The 19,760-nt window shown below is 50.7% G+C and overlaps 6 protein-coding genes and 1 non-coding gene across 7 annotated transcripts; 5 read left to right on the forward strand and 2 right to left on the reverse strand.

The window, feature by feature from the left end:
• The first annotated feature begins 727 nt into the window (after positions 1 to 727).
• Positions 728 to 3,040, forward strand: VE01_08324 (uncharacterized protein). The gene is made up of 3 exons (XM_018277750.2): positions 728 to 1,426; positions 1,596 to 2,220; positions 2,295 to 3,040. The coding sequence occupies exons 1-3, from the start codon at positions 1,391 to 1,393 to the stop codon at positions 2,978 to 2,980; spliced, it is 1,347 nt and encodes a 448-aa protein (XP_018127341.1). The 5' UTR covers positions 728 to 1,390; the 3' UTR covers positions 2,981 to 3,040.
• Positions 3,041 to 4,293: 1,253 nt separating this feature from the next.
• VE01_08325 lies at positions 4,294 to 4,368 on the forward strand (the record flags this gene model as incomplete). Its single annotated transcript has 1 exon — positions 4,294 to 4,368. It is a non-coding gene; the product is annotated as a tRNA-Ile (tRNA).
• Positions 4,369 to 5,336: 968 nt separating this feature from the next.
• VE01_08326 (uncharacterized protein) lies at positions 5,337 to 8,017 on the forward strand. Its single transcript, XM_018277751.2, has 2 exons — positions 5,337 to 6,471; positions 6,529 to 8,017. Exons 1-2 carry the CDS (start codon positions 5,878 to 5,880, stop codon positions 7,984 to 7,986), a joined length of 2,052 nt encoding a protein of 683 aa, XP_018127342.1. The 5' UTR covers positions 5,337 to 5,877; the 3' UTR covers positions 7,987 to 8,017.
• Positions 8,018 to 8,785: 768 nt separating this feature from the next.
• VE01_08327 (uncharacterized protein) lies at positions 8,786 to 15,431 on the forward strand. The gene is made up of 3 exons (XM_018277752.2): positions 8,786 to 8,985; positions 9,054 to 9,786; positions 9,861 to 15,431. The coding sequence occupies exons 1-3, from the start codon at positions 8,909 to 8,911 to the stop codon at positions 13,299 to 13,301; spliced, it is 4,251 nt and encodes a 1,416-aa protein (XP_018127343.2). The 5' UTR covers positions 8,786 to 8,908; the 3' UTR covers positions 13,302 to 15,431.
• VE01_08328 (uncharacterized protein) lies at positions 13,485 to 15,791 on the reverse strand. The gene is made up of 4 exons (XM_018277753.2): positions 14,932 to 15,791; positions 14,772 to 14,855; positions 13,989 to 14,713; positions 13,485 to 13,929 (listed from the first exon to the last, which is right to left on the reverse strand). The coding sequence occupies exons 1-4, from the start codon at positions 15,343 to 15,345 to the stop codon at positions 13,833 to 13,835; spliced, it is 1,320 nt and encodes a 439-aa protein (XP_018127258.1). The 5' UTR covers positions 15,346 to 15,791; the 3' UTR covers positions 13,485 to 13,832.
• A 48-nt stretch (positions 15,792 to 15,839) lies between these two features.
• On the forward strand, positions 15,840 to 18,062 carry VE01_08329 (uncharacterized protein). Its single transcript, XM_018277754.2, has 4 exons — positions 15,840 to 16,813; positions 16,884 to 16,967; positions 17,022 to 17,800; positions 17,864 to 18,062. Exons 1-4 carry the CDS (start codon positions 16,343 to 16,345, stop codon positions 17,934 to 17,936), a joined length of 1,407 nt encoding a protein of 468 aa, XP_018127259.2. The 5' UTR covers positions 15,840 to 16,342; the 3' UTR covers positions 17,937 to 18,062.
• Positions 17,799 to 19,718, reverse strand: VE01_08330 (uncharacterized protein). The gene is made up of 4 exons (XM_018277755.2): positions 19,091 to 19,718; positions 18,953 to 19,036; positions 18,083 to 18,894; positions 17,799 to 18,014 (listed from the first exon to the last, which is right to left on the reverse strand). Exons 1-4 carry the CDS (start codon positions 19,430 to 19,432, stop codon positions 17,969 to 17,971), a joined length of 1,284 nt encoding a protein of 427 aa, XP_018127307.1. The 5' UTR covers positions 19,433 to 19,718; the 3' UTR covers positions 17,799 to 17,968.
• Positions 19,719 to 19,760: the final 42 nt, after the last annotated feature.

Genomic DNA, 19,760 nt, shown 5'->3' on the forward strand with positions numbered 1-19,760 from the left:
ACCATGTACCCTCGCACTCGCTCTCTCCTCCGCCCTTACTCGCGTACTCGGCACCTGTGATCGTATAACAAGGCATACGTAGTTCCATACGCGGCTCACTAACCGCAATCTCCACTAGTGACTTTTAGTTAGAGTGTCTTTAGTGAAAGTGTACAAGGTTGGTACCACTCTTTTACCCAACTAATCACTACTAACTACCGTGTAATTAGCACGCACTACCACCCGTCCGCCACACAATTCAGGGCAACAGTGACTTGTACTCCACATGTACATTCCCCCTGCTCTTTTGACTATCCATTGTACCCCACTGACCTCCACTAACATCCACTGACATCCACTGGCCTCCACTGACCTCACCCCCCCAACCTCCCTAACTGCCCTATGAGCTCTACTAGAGTCTGTCTACTTTACCTTCTCCTCCCCTCTCTACCCCATCCACTTGCAGGTAAATTGTGAAATAACCAGTCTTAACCCAGTATAATCACTCCTAACCCCAGTCCTAGTCACTCCTAACCACTCTCTAACCCGGTCCTAGTCACTCCTAACCACTCTCTAACCCAGTCATATCCTCTCCCAACCACTCTTATGTGGGTTATACAATTAAACACTAGCATGGTTTAACTTCACCTAACGTCGTCTAACATCGTCTAACGTAGCCTAGCACGGTCTAGCATATCTTCCTACCATGTTCAACTGTACAGACAGCATACACCATCTCACGCCGTCATATCCGTAATATCCCCATTTGACCTCTTCCTCCATCTCTAGTCTCTCCGCCATTCCCTGTCCTAATGTCCTTACAATGACCTCTATATCCCATTCTAAAGGATCTATGCATCCAGACCTTCAAAGCCGCCATCTCTTTAGCTATAATCCCACTCCTCCCCTCCTCCCCGACCCCTCTCCAAGCACCACACGCGACTCGCCGCTCCACACTTCGACAGCCGCCGCCGCCGCGCCGCTGCTTTTTATCATCCCTACCGCATTTTCTTGGCTTCCCTTGGCGGCATTTCGCTGGAGCCCTTATTTCTTTGCCACTTGGCCGTCTTGATCCTCCTATCCCCTTATGCCTGCTTCCAAGAAAACGATCTAAACACGACTAAGAAGAGCCCACCCCACACTCTTTTTTTCCTGGATCCGGATCCGGACTCGGTTCCTGGATATAACCAACTGCCACTACGTGCGTACAACCACCACGACCGCGAACCCACGACGACACTTTCAGCCTCTCCTCCGCACTTTCACCCACATCACATACATACCTCGAAACCTTGAGGATTGCGAAACGACGTCGTCTCTTTCTGCTCTTTCTTTCCTCTCTTTTCGACCTTGCTTCAGCGTTCTGTCCGTTGTGTCTGTCTTTTACATGTTGAGCTGGGGATAAGGGATAATGGTTGTGAAGCACGAGAATGTGAAATGGGTTGATGTAAGTTCACTCACTCCCCCAGCAAACAAACACCTCTCCTGTCCCCAATCCACCATCCTGTCCTCCTAGCCCTCTCACAAGATCTCGTGGTCCAGCCTCACCAACAGCTCCCCCCATCACCCAAACCTCAAAAAAGAAGACCCCCCAAGCTAACCCTCCTCCCCCCCAGGGCCTACGCGGTCTCGCCTCCGTCTCCGTGGTCGTCACCCATCTCGCGCGCACCTTCGACCAGATCCTCTTCTACCCCAACACAGGCGGCAGCCCCGAAAACCAGCCCTACTTCCTCCAATGGCCCATCATCCGCGTCTTCGTGCAGGGCCGCATCGGGATCGCCATCTTCGCCCTGGTGACCGGCTACGTGTGCGCGCTCAAGCCGATCCGGCAATCCAAGAGCGGCAACATCGACGGCGCCCTCACGAGCGTCGCGAAATCAGCATTCCGCAGAATCCCTCGCTTGTTCCTGCCGACGACAATCGCGACGTGTATTATGTGGGTGCTGAGCCAGCTGGGGGCGTATGATGTCGCGGCGGCGACGGATAGTTACTGGTTGATTACGACGAGCCCGGCGCATCGTCGGCCGTTTAGTGCGGCAGTGCATAGTCTGTTTCGCGAGATCATGGTGACGTGGACGATGCTGCAGAATAATTATGATCCGAATCAGTGGACGCTGCAGCCGCTGCTCAAGGGGAGTATGATGGTGTATATGCTTATTTTTGGGACCATCTATATGCAGCAGAAGTATAGGATGATGATCAGTCTGGCGTTTTACGTATATTTCTTCTTGGCTGGCGAAGGTGCGTTCCCCCTTCCCCCCCCTCACTGTTCAACCCCCCCCGTTCCCAATCACACCAGCTAACACAACCCCCAGTCACATTCAGCATGCAATTCTTCTTCGGCATGTTCCTCTCCGACCTCTCCAATCACCAGCCCACCCTCGACTACATCAACGCGCGCATCTGGATCCGCCGCTTCCTTCCCCCCCTCCTAATGTTCATCGGCCTCTGGATCGCCTCCTACCCCGAAGACCACGCCGACTGGGCCAACTGGTCGCAGCAGCTCAAGGACATGTCGACCTACATCCTCCTCATGAAGCAGGACACCGCGCGCTTCTACACCGGGCTGGGGATGGACTTCATCTGCGTCGCCATCTTCCTCTCCCCCACCCTCAAGGACGTCCTGAGCAGCAAATACCTGTTGTGGCTCGGAAAGAACTCCTTCGCCGTCTACCTCATCCACGGCACGCTCATCCGCACCATCCTAACATGGTGCATGTACGGCATGTCCATCCCGGCAAAAGTAGAGAAGGAAGTTGACGGCAAGATGACTCTCGTCAACGGCCCGGGTCTGAAACACGGCGGGTACGTGTACATGACTGTCTTCATCCCGCTCTTCTTCGTCCTCCTCTACTTCCTCGCCAATCTGTGGACCATGCATGTTGATCCGCTGTGCGCGAGGTGGACGGCGGCGTTTGAACGCGCCACGCTGAATGAGAGTGAGAAGACTACGTCGAGTGGGCCGGCGGGGCACGGGTTGTTGAGTCAGCCGCCTGCTTGAGGGGTGGTTTTCTCTCTCTTTTCTCGTCTTTGGTATTTTTTTGGGCAGGGTTGTGGGGGGGTTGTGGTATTGATGGGTTGGCCTGGGGGAGGGGAGAGGCAAGCGTCAAATGAGATGATATGAGATGTCTTTGCATAGCCAAGTGCATATGGGATGGGCGTGTTCCCTCCCAACTACAGTTTTTGTTGTTTGTTTATTCATTTCCGTCGTCAACTAGGGAAGGGGATAGGGATATAGTTTTTTTTGTGGAGAGGAGGGGATGGATGGATGGATAGATGGGATGGAGATATGATCGCGAGATGGGGATAAACCTTTTTTTTTGTGTCCATCATCAACCCAACCCACAGGCTACGGCCTTTTGTTTTGTTTTATTTTCGTTACCTAACTCTCTGTCTACTACTACTACCTACTACTGTTTTGTACGATTAGGAGGAGGAGGATGGGATCAATTGTGGTATACATGTTTTTTCATTTCGTTACCTTTTTTTCTTTTTTGAAAACGGACTTTGCTTGTATGTATGGAGAAGAAGGATATATACCTCCATCTTAGTGGGGATGACCACAACGGGAAATGGGGATTGTGTGTATGATGGGAGAGAGGGATAGAGAGAAAGGGGTGATAGAGTAGTATGTACGGAAATGGAACAGTACATACCAACCCTTGACCAATTCCCCTGACAGCGCTTAATCTGCCTTGAGAGTGCCTTACGCCACGATGTCCTTGGCGGGATGGTTTGTGCGCCATCATTGTTTACGGAACACAACAATCATATCACGTGCTGGAGTCGCGAGCTGAACAATGTTGAGACTAAGACGCGGGGGGTCTTCATACCGACTGTAGAGCTATATTATAGCAACATGGATCTCTAGATAAGAACGGTTGGCGGTCAGTTTCCATAATGCAGACAAGGGATTCTACAGACAGATCATCCTATAGACATAGGATTCTACTTATACCGCCGCCAAAATATTCTTGAAATCGGCCCATAGCTGCAGCAGTCAAATAGCAGCTCCAATCAAGCCAGTTTAGTTCTCAGTTTAATTCTCAATCCAGCCCTCACTCCCCCCCCCGCCCCCCCCCTCCACTCGCCAATCCATCCATCTCCCCCCTCCTCCCCCTCCTCCTCCCCCTCACCCTCACCACCACAGCATCCCTAACCTACCCCACAACCATCTCATCGACCTCCTCTTCCCCCTCAACGCAAACTACAACCGCAACTTCACCTCCCCCCTCCATCGTCCTCGGGATCCAAAACGTGCAGGCGGCGTATGCCTATGAATGGGGCATTCACTGGGGGATCTGGGCCGCCTCCCGGTCGCTTAGCTCAGTTGGTTAGAGCGTGGTGCTAATAACGCCAAGGTCGCGAGTTCGACCCTCGTAGTGACCATATTACATTTTTGTAATTTTGCTTGCTTCAGCTTCTTTCTCTTTTTGAACGTCTGTTGTGGTTGATATGTGGTACATTCCGGGTATGCGAGGCATCGCAACGTCGTGGGAGAGGGGGGGTTAACGAGTTCCAGTACTACTTCAACGATGTGGCGATTGTGCCGATGAAATATGAGTTCTTGATCGAGTTGCGAGAGCGTTTAGAAAGGTGGATCCGGACTGGCCTATGTATTATACTCCTGGGAACAATAGCGTGGGAGATAGTGAGGATGATGGTTCAAGCTCTAACGGAACAGACACGTCTTCTAACAGGACTGGGACTGGGAGCCGGGATTCTAAAGAGGATGCTAGTGTATCTAACCGTCCTGGTCTATCTGGGATTGCTTTGGGGTGTTTGGGGAGGTGGTGGCGGTGATGGCTGTGTAGGTTTATTGTAAATAAGGCGGTATAGCATAGTTTAGATATGCTGGAAATGATATATTTCAATATGGATATGAACTATTCTCTTAATATTACCTCAGTAACCCTTTTACAGCCTTCCTAAGTACCTAACTGTAATATGGCTATACTAAACTTGTAAATACTTCCATGAAATGATATATTTCTAGTATAAATATGGACATGGATATGGGCTGTTCTCTTAATATTACCCCGCCAACCCTTCTATAGCCTTCCTAAGTACCTAAATCTATAATGCTACACTAAACTTGTAGATATATATATTCTTGTAAATATATTCACAAAATAATATATTTCTAGACCATCCCCCTCAATATTACCCCACCAACACCTTCCACGGCCTTCCCGTAGCGTTGGGTACTTCTGCATGTGCTTGTTTTCGCCCTGACTCCTTGTACTTCCCTAGCGTCAAACCAACCACCACCAACCAAACCTCCCAAACTAAAAAAAAAGCGGCCGCCGTTCTGTTTTTGTGCGCCCCACACAAATATTATTCTCACGCCCGCGCCTCACCTCCTCCCATCTCCTTCCTTTCATCTCTTTACCTCTTTCTTCCCCTCTCTCTCTCTCCACACACGCGCGCCAATTCTCACCCTCGGTGTCAGAGACAAGCTACTAAAGGGCCTCTTATTCTTCATCTTCTCACCTCTTCCTACTCGACTCGAGATATTATTGGGATTCAGTTCTCAGTGATTTTCAAGCCACCAAAACTCAGCCAACCAGCAAAACTTCGAAAGAGGCATTGCCTGATCTACCAACAGACGGACTACGGACAAGACAACGGACTCCAGACAAAGCAAGAGATTACTTTCACAAGTCTTTCTCTGTTCTAGGAAAGTTGGACATAAGGAACCCTTTGTTCAGCCAAACCCAAGCAAGCTCGAACCGTACGACTACGCTCGAACCTTTCGAAACTCCGCAAAGCCAACAACCCAACACACTACCACTACTACCAACGAACGCACTAAGCTTCACACGCCCACCACAACCCACGAAGAAAAACGAACACACCGGCCCACCAACCCGACACACGCCGTGCCTTTAACTAGCCATGGCTTCCACCACCACCACCACCGCGCCCCCCCCGCAGTTCGCCTTCCGCACCCTCAAGGAAATCGGCCTCACCGACGCCGCGCCCCTCTATGCGGCCGTGCCCGGCTTCACGCGCCCCCAGGGAAACTCGCGCTGCTGCATCTACTCGCCCTGCGGACGCTACTTCGCCTGGGCCGCCGTCGAGGGCGTGCACGTCGTTGACTCGGCTACTGGCCTCCCCGTCGCGGATCTCCCAGTCCCGAACGTCTATGAGCTCGCCTTCTCGCCTCGCGGATCGTACGTTATTACGTGGGAGCGCCCGAGCAAGGACGAGGCGGGCGATGCGGTCAAGAACCTGAAGGTGTGGCGGACGATTGAGGAGGGGGAGCGAACGGTGCTTGGGCGCTGGGTGCAGAAGAGCCAGACGGGGTGGAATTTGCAATACACCGCTGATGAGAAGTACTGCGCGCGCGTCGTGACGAATGAGGTGCAGTTCTATGAGAGCCATGAGTTGGCTGTGCCGTGGAACAGGCTGAGGGCCGAGGGTGTGGCGGATTTTGCCTTGTCGCCTGGGAACAATAATTCGGTGGCTGTCTTTATCCCGCAGCGCAAGGTATGTCTATTTGACTAGGAGGAATTAAGTTGAGGTCACAGCTAACGAAAAACTCAGGGTCAACCCGCCGCAGTCAAGGTATTCAATGTGCCTCAGTTCGGTACCGCCGTATCCCAGAAGACATTCTTCAAGGGCGACAAGGTCCAGCTGAAGTGGAACGCCCTAGGCACGACCCTCATCGTGCTCGCCCAAACCGAGACCGACAAGACCGGCAAGAGCTACTACGGCGAGACAACCCTATACGTGCTCAGCGCCAACGGCGGCTTCGACTCGCGCATCACTCTCGACAAGGAGGGCCCCATCCACGACGTCACCTGGTCGCCCAACTCGCGCGAATTCGGTGTCGTCTACGGCTACATGCCCGCTAAGACGACCATCTTCAACACCCGCGCCGTGGCGACGCACTCCTTCCCCCTCGGACCGCGCAACACGATCCTTTTCTCGCCCACCGGCCGCTTCGTGCTCGTTGCCGGCTTCGGTAACCTCGCGGGACAAGTCGATGTCTACGATCTGAGCAAGGATTACCGCAAGCTCACGACCATCGAGTCTGGTAACCCCAGCGTCTGCGAATGGAGTCCCGATGAGCGCTTCCTCCTCACCGCGACGACCTCCCCACGTCTCCGCGTCGACAATGGAATCCGCATCTTCCACGTCTCCGGCTCCATCGTCTACAACGAAGACATGGTGGAACTCTACCACGTCGCATGGCGCCCGTCTCTCCCAGGCCCCAACACGGTATCCAACCCGCTCGCGCCAGTCCCCCAACACTCGTCCGCAGCGCAGTACCTCACAACCGTGAAAACCCCCTCCAAGCCCGCTGGCGCCTACCGCCCCCCCGGAGCCCGTGGCACTAGCACCCCCCTCCACTTCAAGCGCGAAGACGAGGGCGGCGCCGCACACACCGTCAGCAACGGGACCTCCCTCGTCAGCGCCCCCGTTTTCGGGCACCAAGGTCCGCGGGCTCGTCGCGCTGTCCCGGGCGCGGAATTAGTCGAGGCGACCCCCGCTGCGAGCGCGGAGGATGAGAATCTCTCCAAGGCCGCGCTGAAGAATAAGAAGAAGCGCGAGGCGAAGAAGGCGAAGGAGGCCGAGATTAAGGCTGGTGGTGGAGCACCTGCTGTGCCGCCTGGATTTGAGGGCGTTGCGGCTGGGGGCCAGGGCCAGAGGGCGAATGGTAATGCGAATGGCAATGCCAACGGCGGTCGCGGGGCTGGGCGTAACACCCCTGCTGCTGCGTCTGCTGCGCCTTCTACGCCTGCCCGTAACCGCGCCCCTGCTCCTGCTGCTGCGGTGCCGGTTCCGGAGCCGGTGGTGGTTGTGGAGGAGGTGTTGAGCCCGGGAGGCGGGTCGGCGCATGCGAAGAAGTTGAGGGGGTTGCAGAAGAAGATGAGGGCCATTGAGGAGTTGGAGATGAGACTTGCGGGGGGGGAGAGGCTGGAGGATACGCAGATGAGGAAGATTGGGACGAAGGCTAGTGTGGTTAAGGAGTTGGAGGGGTTGGAGGTGGGGGTTTAGGGTAGTTAGTTGGATGTTGGATGTTGGTGGGGGAAGGGGGTAATATAGAGATGAATGAAGTAGTGCATTTATACCAGTCTTGCAATATCTGCCATCATGTGGGTATGTTTGCTTCTTGTCCTGTTGTAATAAATGTATACCCCTATCTTGAGTATAACCCCCCCTAATTTCTCGTTTCGCTACTTTAAAGCCGCTCCATCACTACGGAGCCTGGCACATACACTGTTACTGCTGTTTGTGGTGATATTGGAAAAATATAAGAACCCGTCGATCTCGTAGTACTCACTACCTACCTTGCTATACACGTAGATGGGGAAGATTGGGATGAAGGCAAGTGTAGTTAGTGTCTGGGTGTTCTATAGATGATAGTTAAATCGGCTTCTTCTATCAAGACTTCGAAAATTGAAACTAAGCCACTCTCCTAAGACGCTAGCCACATATCCCTGCACATACCCGCTGTCAACCATTCTCCGAATCTCACCTACAATTGTCACGTTTGTCGTAGTAAAAGACAGGCGCTTCTTCGTCATAGTTATGGTTCTCTTTGTCTACGCAGGATTTGTACCCTGAGAACCGCATCTAGAGGTCGATTTTGACTTCTAGACTGATGTCGCGGCGGTGGATAAGGGAGTGGACGATTTTCTTGTAGCCTTTTGGTGGGGAGAATTTTGTGGAAGTCCTATCACCTTCTCTACCCTATGAGAGGCGTTAACGGTGACTAAGGGCTCCAGACAAGGCTGGGGCTGAGCAGTTGGGGGAGCCTGGTGTAGAGACCCCAACAATAATGTTACATCCTGTCCGTTCTATTCCCTTTAGTATACTGTATCAAGTGTGTGCGTTTCTTGACGATATTCTCTGCGCGTAGCTCGTTAGGTACGATCTATCATCGCTCCCTGCCTCCAAGTTATTGTGTAAGGCTCTGATGATGGTGCGTACGAATCGAAACACGGCCTCAATCGGACTTACCACACTCTACGAGCCCGAGGATGCACTGATCGAGTAAGTCTTGCGTAGACGGTGATTTTGGTCTGACCGTTTCGACTCGAAGCTGCTAACATATAAGGTAGCATCGTCTTTATCCACGGCTTCAACGGCCATCCCGAACGGACATGGACATACAAGCGGGCAGATGCCGACCCCCCAAATCATTCCAATGATCCCGAACTCCCTGAACGTCCGTCCAAGTTTCGAAAACTCAATCCCTTCAGCAAGGACCAGGAGAGAAACAGCTGCCCCCCGAAGGAAACATATTGGCCCCGAGACCTTCTTCCCCACACTGTCAAGAAGGCTCGGGTCCTGACATTCGGCTACGACACAACGGTGCATCACAGGTTCGGGCAAACGAGGAACCGCAATACCATCTACGACTTTGCCTGGGAATTTCTGAACTGCCTTAGCGATGCTCGCCAGTCAGATGGGCAAAGTCGGCGTCCGCTTCTCTTCGTCGCTCATAGTCTCGGTGGGATCATTACGAAGGAGGCCCTGCGGCAGGCCAACTTAAAAAGCGCGCACGAGTCCTGTGCACATCTCAGGGATATCTTCTTGTCCACCTCGGGCATCATTTTCTTTGGTACACCACACCGAGGAGCAGATCCAAGAGGTTTTCTTCAGCATGTTGCTGAAAGAGCTGTTCGTGCTGCGGGGTTCACGGTCAACCAGAAGGTCTTTGATACACTTTTGCCCGACTCAGAGCGCCTGAAGGAACTCCTTGATGAGTTTCCTCTACTTGTTAGTAAGATGAAGTGGAACATTGTCTCTTTTAGAGAGATGCATGGTATGGCAGTCCTAGGCGGTAAAAAGGTCTGTTTGTATCCTTCATATTATTGCTTGTACCCTTTATACTGCTCGCGACCTCTTTACTAACTAGCTATTAGGTTGTTGACGATGCATCATCTTGTCTTGGTGATTTCAACCTAGAGATTGTCAGAGACATAGAGAGTGATCATAGGGATATGTGTCGATTCTCTGGTCTTAACGACCCTCGATATAACAAGGTTGCGGCGGCTATCCACCGTATTGTACAACCTTCACTTGGGGAATTGAATAAAGAAATATGTGTCGAGGAGTCTAGGTCGAGGCCGAGAGCAATGACTCCTGAACCTAAGACTCCTGAACCAAAGACTCCTGAACCAAAGACTCCTGGACTAACGACCCCTGGACCCGCGACTCCTGGAACAACAACTTCCGAAACCAAGGACGATGGCAAAATACTTTCTGAGGCTCAGCAGAAAGAAATGATGGACCGATTACGCTTTCAGCAAATGGACGCCCGTCTATTAACACTCAAGACAGCACAAGCAAAAACCTGTCGTTGGCTACTCAAGAACGGAAACTACAAGGATTGGATCAATACGACGAAGATCAAAGAGCACCACGGCTTCTTTTGGATTAAGGGCAAGCCTGGAACTGGAAAATCTATTATGATGAAGTTTCTATTTTGGGAGGCAAAGAAGTCCATGAAGGGCTCGATTGTCATGTCGTTCTTTTTCAACGCTCGAGGTGGAGACCTCGAGAAGTCGACTACTGGATTATATCGTGCGCTGCTTTTGCAGCTCTTAGAGAAAGCTCCGGAAACTCGCCACGTCCTCGACTACTACGGAACGTCTGGGTTTAATGCCATTAAGGAGGCTAGTGATTGGCCTGATGAAATGCTCAAAGAGGCGTTTACTCGAGCTCTCGAGAAACTAGGAGATCAGCGAATCGTTTGTTATATTGATGCCCTAGATGAATGCCCCGAGGATGATGTCCGTGATATGATATCGTTCTTTGAAGGACTTGGGGATCTTGAGAAAGCAGTGGAATTCCGCGTTTGTTTTTCGAGCCGCCATTATCCGGAAATCAGCATCCGAACTGGTCTCCAGCTTGTCCTTGAATCAGAGCAGGATCACAAAAACGACATCATTCTCTACATCGATACCCACCTTAAAATCGGCACAACTACTCAAGCTGAGGACATCAAGGCACAGATTTTAAAAAAATCTTCAAACATCTTTCTTTGGGTTGTATTGGTCATTCCTATCCTGAACAAGGAATACGATCGTGGGAGGATTAAGGCTCTGAAGAAAAGACTTGGGGAGATCCCTGCCGGGCTGCACGAATTGTTCCTCGATATACTAACGAGGGACCATAAGAACATCGGTGAACTCCTGGTTTGCATTCAGGCTATACTATTCGCCGCACGACCATTTAGACCAGATGAACTCCGGATCGCAGTCGAAGCAGGTAACGAGGACGATCCTACAGATGGGCCATGTGATCCGGCTCAGATGACGGCCGACAATTTGAGGAGATTTGTATTAGATGCTTCTAAAGGGTTGGCAGAAATCACCAAATCCAAAGAGCCAACTGTCCAGTTTATACACGAGTCGGTACGCGACTTTCTGCTTAAGGATGGAGGACTGAAGAAACTACTTCCTACTGCGAAGAATTTTGAGGGACAAGGGCATGACACTCTCAAGAGAATTTGCTCACTCCAGCTTTCGCTATATACTGCACGACTGGCCTTATTTACTGAACGAGTGTCAGTAAGGGGCGAGAACCCCTTACTTTGGGCCAAGGAATACCCATTGTTACAATATGCAGTAGATCATATCTACTTTCACGCGAATTGGGCACAAAAACAGGGTCTAGATCAGACTGTGTTCCTCGAGACTTTCAATACTCGAGAGTGGCTGCGGGCACGTAACGCTTCTCACAAGACGCTGCTACCATCGGAAACCTGGCACAATCGCCCTCACCTCTTGTACTTTCTCGGCGAATATGGTTGTGCTGATCTTATTGGAATCCACCCCGAGAGAGACCAGCACCTTTCATTAGAATGGGGACCTTTTGGATATCCTATAGTAGCAGCTCTATATGGTGGCCATAGTGCTGCTGCTCGCGCATTTGTAAACCTCCCTCAACTGCATGATGAGACCTCAGCGAATCCAGCGCAACCGATATCTCGCCGCAGTTTTACGAGGAAGAAGGGAGGCTTTAATAAGATACGGCATGTCATCTCCTTCCTATGCCAATTCGGCGATGTGGACATTTTGAGGGTAGTGCTGGAATCTAGCCTTCCCGGAGCTAAGCAAAACCTAGGGGTTTTGCTTAGCTCCCAGGACACTATGTGGGAGTGCTTACAATACGCCTCATCAGAAGCGATTGTAGACATGCTTATGGAATTCAACACTGCTTACATTGGGATCACTGAAATCATTGGTCACAAAAAGCCGCTCAATCTATTAAATAACGGCGAGGAGCCGACTCTCTCGAAATTTCCACATCTGGAATTAGCCCTGAAAAAGCACCCTCCCCTAATAAATAAGGGTGGATTCTGGGGTAATTCTATAAACCTGTTGAGCTATGCGGCCAAGAGAGGGTTCGAAGATATCTCGAAGCTCTGCATAAAAGATACATATGCCTGTAATATATCAAATGCCCTACGGTGCGCGGTCCGTGGACGTATTAACCACAGCAGTCGATTGGTAATCATTGAAATTTTGCTAGATGTCGGAGTAGACCTAAGGGCTGGCGAAAATCAGAATATTGACGGATTGATCTTCGACGCAATGATGCAAACTCACAACGAGGAGGTCGTCGCTTTACTGTTATCCACATCATCCTTGGATCTAGAGGCTAATAGGCAAGGTTTGACGCCACTCCTCTGGGCAATTCAAGAATCGCGAAAGACATTTGTCAAAATGCTCTTGGAGGCTGGCTCGGACCCTATGGCACGTACTCCAAATGGAACCACAGCCTTGACTCTCGCCGTGAAGTTATCCGATCTCAGCTCATTTCGATGCATGCTTAGCAATCCAAAGTGTGAGGTCGACGCTCGAGATGACAATGGGCGGACAGCCCTATCTTGGTGTGCGACAGTGGCAGATAAAACTGCTATAGCAATGGTCTCGGACCTCATCAAACTACAGAGCGTGGATCCAAATTCAAGGGACTATTCTGGCCAGACTGTATTAATACGAGCAGTACGGTCTGGCAACCCTGAGCTGGTCGAGGCACTGCTCAATTCGCCTAGAATTGATCCAGACCTTCCGGCAAACAGGGGCTCAACTCCACTGATGCTCGCCATTAAATTTTCTCGTGATTATGGCTGCAATCGAGTGTTCTGGGAAATATCACGAATGCTCCTCTTGACAGGGAAGGTTGATATTGATCGTTATAATAGGCGCACTACACTTCATTCACTTGCTGAATATTATGGAACAGTCGAGCTGGTAAGATTAGTGGAATGCTTCTATCGATGTAGCGGAAGTCAAATGGACGAATTGAAGGACTTGGAGTGGGATGGCAAGGAAATGCCACAAACTCTGCAGTAGACCACGGGAAACTCGAGGGATTCCACACTTGTTATATCAATTCCGCTTGGTGGACCACAAACCCATCTTGGCCTGCCACCTAAGTCATTTCTGACGCTATCATGGTAAATACTAGGATCTGTGCAACACTCTGTGTACCATTTTAATCGTCACTAGCGAGAGATTTTACATCTGCGGATAGTTGAACAGTTTAAATGTGTCACAGTACCTAGCCAGCTCCAGCTGGGTATAGTATGCGACGGCTGCCCCACCGCTAAAACAGTATGAGAATGAATCAAATATCTCAGCATTTCTCATACAAAAACTGGTGGCGTGTGCCAAAGCACAGACTTTAGTATTTCCCACCCGAACTGCCCATATTCTGTGATGCAGCCCTGAGGTCTAATAATTAAATATCTAATACTTGCATACAATCAGATCTAGACATGCAACAAAGACCGCCCGTGTCTTCGCCTATCGAGTTGAATATTGCTGAATCCTAATGGGGGGTATATTGTAGTGTTGGGACACGGATCCGTTCGGGGTGTCGATTCAAGCGAAATTTGTGATATTCGGTATAGACCCAGCCAGATTTATGGCTGTATCAGAGTCTGGGTGGACGAAGAATGCAATGGCAATAGTAACATAGCTGAGAACGAAATCATTATTAGGCTAGCCAAGGAAAGAAGAGGGTGGCGAGGTACTTACGTGCCGATCAAAAGCACACCTTCAAAGTAATTGGTCTGTCCGTCACGAACCAGGCAGTTCACTATGAGGACTGACATGGTGAGAGCAATGGTTTCGAAGGTGTCGAACTGCAATGTCATGTCTTTCCCAATGATCCAACCTACTATCACCAAGAACGGGGTAACGAACAGTGATATCTGTAACGTACTCCCCACAATGACGGAAACTGCAAGGTTTATCTTACCAGTCCTGGACCATTTAACCGTGGCGACGTAGCATCCCGCATTCCCAACGATGGGCACGATGATGAGACCGATAAAGCTGCGACTGACACCTAACGCCTCGACGAAGCCGTCGACACTGTCGATGAGATAATCGGAGCAGACCGCCACACCGACAGTCGCAAGAATAAGAACCGTGCTGCTAGACCAGGTGCTCAACTTGTCGCTTTGCTCGTCCTCTTCCTCTTCAGTGAAGAGATGACTGTGGGTATAAGACTGGAAGAATAAATACAGCAGGTAAAATATGAGGAGGATTATGGATGTGGTGCGGGATAAGTTCAAGATATAATCGTTTGGATTATGGTTGGAGTCATTAGACCCGGGATTGGCGATATAGAGAGCGGACGGAATGATGAGAGAGGAGCACGAAATGATCATCAACGACGTGAGAATGCCGGCAATGTCAATGTTGATGTCAACCGTTTGCTTTCCCACTCCGACACAAAAAAAAGATGTACCAAGAATCTAGAGACAGGTGTCAGCGCGGATTGGGAGTGACCAAAGCAGTGGAGGGAAGCCTTACAAGCAAGATGGATGATAGAATACTGCCGATCATACTCGACTGCACAATGCTTATTTCCCCCTCCTTGAGAGCACTTATGCCAACCTGAAGAGACAAAGTCAGCGACGAAGGAGTCATGGGTTTCTGGTGAAGGAGTCTGCGTAGGGGCAAGAAAGCATACTATCATTTCCACGGCATTGCCAAACGTGGCATTGATCAATCCACCAATGACCGAGCCAAACTCGGCTGCCAGTTGCTCAGTCGAGAAGGTCAATATGGAGGCGAGCGGGAACATGGCCAGGAAGTTGAGAGTAAACACGGCGGCGGGGCTCCAGCCGTGTTCAGCGGCATATATACCGAGAGGTACGCAGACGAGAAGGACATTTGAATAGCTGTACCGGATCGTAGCACTCAGCGCGTGCCATGCCTCACGAGAAACGCGCAAGGACACATGTTGTCGATTTCCCCCCGAAACTGGCTGCCACTGGCTGGTCTGGTCTTGATCTTGAGCGTGCCGCTGTCCATTGAGCAGAGGCATCGTGTCGGTCGGGGGCGACGGCGATTGCGCTTGGATGGGCGACGCGGGATTAGCCATGGCACAAAATTGCAGTGATCAAGAGGTCTCAAAGCCCTTGGGAAGCAGTGCTGAGCAATTGCGATAGTTCACAACGCAGGAGGAGATCTGAGGTTGTTGTAAGGTTGATGTCAAAATGTCAAAAGCATAACTGCAAGGTAAAGCTAACGTCCTCAGCCTCGGGGGGGAGGGGGTCTTGCTGCCCCGCCGTTCTTCACCTAGCCTAGTGCCTTATGGAGGTACTGTGCCGGCAGGCACTCGTGCTGTGCTGTACTCCGTAGTCCTACTTTGTACTGCTCTACTATCACCCCCTGTATGATTGTAACGACCTGGAAAAGTATTGCTAAAGCTTGGCAGGATCGCTCACTAGAACTGGACGTCATTCTGCCTAACTTGGGTGCGGTGGAGTAGTAAAAACAGTAGATCGTTACAATCATATAGGGAGGGAGGATAGGATTAGTAGTTGGTCCCGACGTGGCCTACTACAAAGGTCCCTGTCTTGAATCCTAAGCAGTATTTAGGCTTGAAATAGCCCATAAATAAAATTCGGCCTAACAGAAGCAATCTATCCAATAGAATAGCGATGCAACGATCATCTCCACCTGTAAATGAAAACAATGACACTAACGGCTGGTACCGTTTAAAAAAAGTGGCACAAGCCGTTTCATACGGGGCTACGCGTACGTATACGGTAGAAGTCCCTATACTACAGTCACTGCTAGAAAGAATAGCCAAGCGTAGGGTTATGAATGTCGGTCAATTATTGTGTAATATCTGAAGCTGACGGGAATCGGCACCTGTTGGCTGAATACTACATCGCTAGCGTGCTTGCGTTGTTACTCTACATGTACAGTTCAGTGTTCAGTACGTAATTACAGTACAGCTCGCGAAGTGAAGCGTTCTCAAGGACACAAATGCGAAGAGCCTCTATAGCCGCCACTACTACACATCCAACGTCAACATCGCATACAAACTTCCTATGACGAGGTAATACTGTCTGTGCAATAGCAGCTTTGCCATGAACCCCGAGTCGTTGGCGACAACCCGACGCCGTAGCCACGCTCGTTCTTCAAGCCCAACAATGGACCCCGTTAATGGGGCTGAGGCTCCCATATCTCGCCCTGGCCCTCGCTCTTCTTCCAACTTGGAGCCGCAGGGTGGGTTGCTGCGCAGAATCAACTCCCTTCCGGTCGCTAGGATATCAAGGACCGCAACGGCGTCGCTATTTACGCGTACCGAGACCTGGGGCGATGCAGGTCCTTCGCTCAACCATAGTTATGGGCCGGCCAAGGGGCTTCTCGTCTTTGTCCCCATTGGTATCGCTGCTGGAGTCTGTGGCCTACCTGATGTGGCTATCCTCATCCTCAACTACCTGGCGTTGGCGTCCTTGGCTCCCTTCATCACCTTCACCGTCCTGGGGCTCTCTAATGGCGTGGGAGTCTCGAGTGGCCTCCTAAGGGCTATCTTTGGAAATGCCACTGAACTAATTGTAAGTATGGCCTTGCCTCCTAGTCCACGCTCTACCTCGATGGCCATCTAACATGAAATTTCTCGACAAGATCAGCATTACTGCTATGTGCTATGGCCAGTTCCAGCTTGCCCAGGGGACATTGATAGGGAGTACCATATTATACTCCCTTTTTGTAAGGCCCATTCCTTCGTTCTGCCTTGCCCGCTCTAACTTTAGGAAACGCTAGGTCTTAGGTGGCAGTTTCTTGTGCGCCAGCTACGGCAAAGATCATCAAATGTTTAGCAAGACTCGAACGGGGGCCATGTCAGCTCTTGTCATGGTCGTGTCCATTTGCCTCACCATCCCGACCATCATGTCTATATCGAACAAGGAAAGCGTACCACAGGAGGGCCGTCAACGCAACATGCTAATACTATCTCACGGTACTTCCGTTGTCCTCTTCTTCCTCTCCATTTCGTACCTCGCATTCCGCTTCCAGACTCACCATAAACTGTTTAACCGCGACCATGGGCCCACGCGTTCATTGACCGTGCTTCTCATGCAGCCAGAGCACGTTACCACGAGCCCTCTCATCCTGGCTTTCGGCTTCCTAGGCGCCATGGTCTGCGCTGGGATCTGCACCAACTATGTGATCCGCAACATTGACCTTACGGTTAAGATGTTGCACATAACTAAATCTTTCGCTGGCCTGGTTCTTCTGCCGCTGGCGGGTAACCTTGCGAAGTCCTTCAACATCATTAGGAATGCGAGACAAGAGGGAAATATTTCGCCCAAAACGGCGAACAACTTGGACTGCGCTATACGATTAATCATGACAAATATCCTGGATACCCTGCTGTTTATCATGCCTCTCTTGGTTCTGTTAGGTTGGATCATTGACAAGCCTATGACGATGCAGTTTGGCCTTTTTGAGACCGTCGTCTTCCTCCAGTCCATAGTCATCATGACATACTTGGTACAACATGGCAAGACTACTTATTTCGAGGGTTTTATGCTCATTGGAACGTAAGCATATTTTAGATTTTTCTACCAGCTAAGACGCCCTTTTCATTAACATGTAACCCCTAGATATGTCTCTATCGCTGCCGCTTTCTATGTCCGCCCTGACGTAGCTGAAGGCGGCACCAACTCATGGAAATGATGGGTATAAATAAAAGTAAGGGAAGACAAAAGTCAATTATATGGCTCAATAAAAATAGCCAGCGCGATAACCGTGTACCTAAGATAATAAAGTTAGCAAATGGCATGCAGATTTTATCTTCAAAACCACATGAATGACTGCCTTACATTGACAAGAGCATGATGCCATGGAAATATGTGTACTTTCCATCCTGCAGCACCTGGTTCACGCTCAAGACAGCCAGGAGGAGGATGTAGGTCTGTGACGTCTCGAAGTAAAGGTCCATGGCGCGGCCCATGTACCAGCCGATGACCACGAGAAAGGGGAGGACAAAGAGGGCAATCTGTAGAATGCTCCCTATAATGACCCCAATGGCGAAGTTGATCTTCCGCTGCTTTGAGGCCGCAACCACCTGCGACAGCTCAGGGGCATTGCTAGCCAAGGGGATGAGAAATATAGCGATAAACGTCTTAGTGATATGCAAGGATTTGGCAGTCTCGTCGAGGCTCGTAATAAAATATTGCGTGCACTTTGTAATCAATGCCGCCGAGATGATTAAGATGGCGACGGCTGAGTAGACCTCAGACACCGACGGCGTATCGTCTTCCTCCTGGCTTTTAATAGCTTCTCTGGTAGCCTCGTCAATCTGCTGTTGCTGGGGGTCCTCAATGCCATCTCCATGTGCCTCATGATGGACGTCGTCCTTTTCGTCGAGAAAAACAGACGGGTGAGTCCAGAGCTGGAAGTACAAGAAGATGACATAGATGAGCAGTAGCACAACGGCTGTTGCCCGCGAGAAGGACAGGATCTTGTCATTAATATCCTCGCCCCCCTTGGGGAGGGTCGAGTACAGTATTGTAGGCAGAATGAGCGCCACGGCGGCGACGAGCATCAGCGACGACAATGCGTCGACTATAGCGGCGTTGACAGAGAGGATGCTGGTGCCGTGGGCTGCGGCAATGAAACAGCAACCTTGAACCTGCAAGAATAGAATTAGAGGGTGAAACTTGGCTGCGGCCAGATTGGAAGCGACTGACGAGGAGAATGTCTGAGAGGATGCTACCCAACATGGTCGACTGTGCAAGCCTTATTTCGTTCTGGTTAATGGCCAGGATGCCTACCTGCAATCCGAATTAGCAACTCTTAGGTGGCGTTTAGTTTAGGTAATAGCTAACAATTAACTCGACGGTATTGCCGAAGGTGGCATTGACTAGGCCGCCGAGCAGCGAGCCCCATCGATTCGCCAGAGTGTCTGAAGCATCTGAGATGAGAGCAGACAACGGTATGATGGCGAGGAAGTTGAACACCGATACCAGTACCGCGTTCCAACCAAGGAATCCGGCAATAAAGCCCAGTGGCGCGAAGCCCAGAAGCACTTTGATTACGATGGGTTGCTCAGCGACCTGCCGCCCGGCATCGACAAGCAGCCGCCGCCATCCCAGCTCAACATCCTCTCGATGAGCACGACCGCCGCCTAGCTCGGCGGAGTCGTTGAGGAAGGGATCGGATTCCGACATGGTTCGATCCGTGTCGTAATTGATTAGAGGGAAGAAGAAATCAGTCTCTAAAAAAAAGTTCGTGTCGGTGGTGACACTATCTGAGTTGCTAGCAAGCTGTATCTGGCTGGAGTTGCAAGATCGATCACAAGGCTGAGACGGGTTGAGCCGCAACAACACCTCTAAACTTTAGTCAAATGCCATTTAGAAGCTAGGGAGCTGGAGCTGTCAAACGCGCCGGGGGACTGCTTATTGGAGAGTTCTGTCCCCTGGTTTGTGCCGCCAAAGCTACCTAAGAATAGTGCAGTGAATATTAATGACATTTACCACTCCACCCGCCAAGTTAAGG

The sequence above is a fragment of the Pseudogymnoascus verrucosus genome (genome assembly GCF_001662655.1).
Source record: "Pseudogymnoascus verrucosus strain UAMH 10579 unplaced genomic scaffold scaffold_47, whole genome shotgun sequence".
NCBI lineage: Eukaryota > Fungi > Ascomycota > Leotiomycetes > Thelebolales > Thelebolaceae > Pseudogymnoascus > Pseudogymnoascus verrucosus.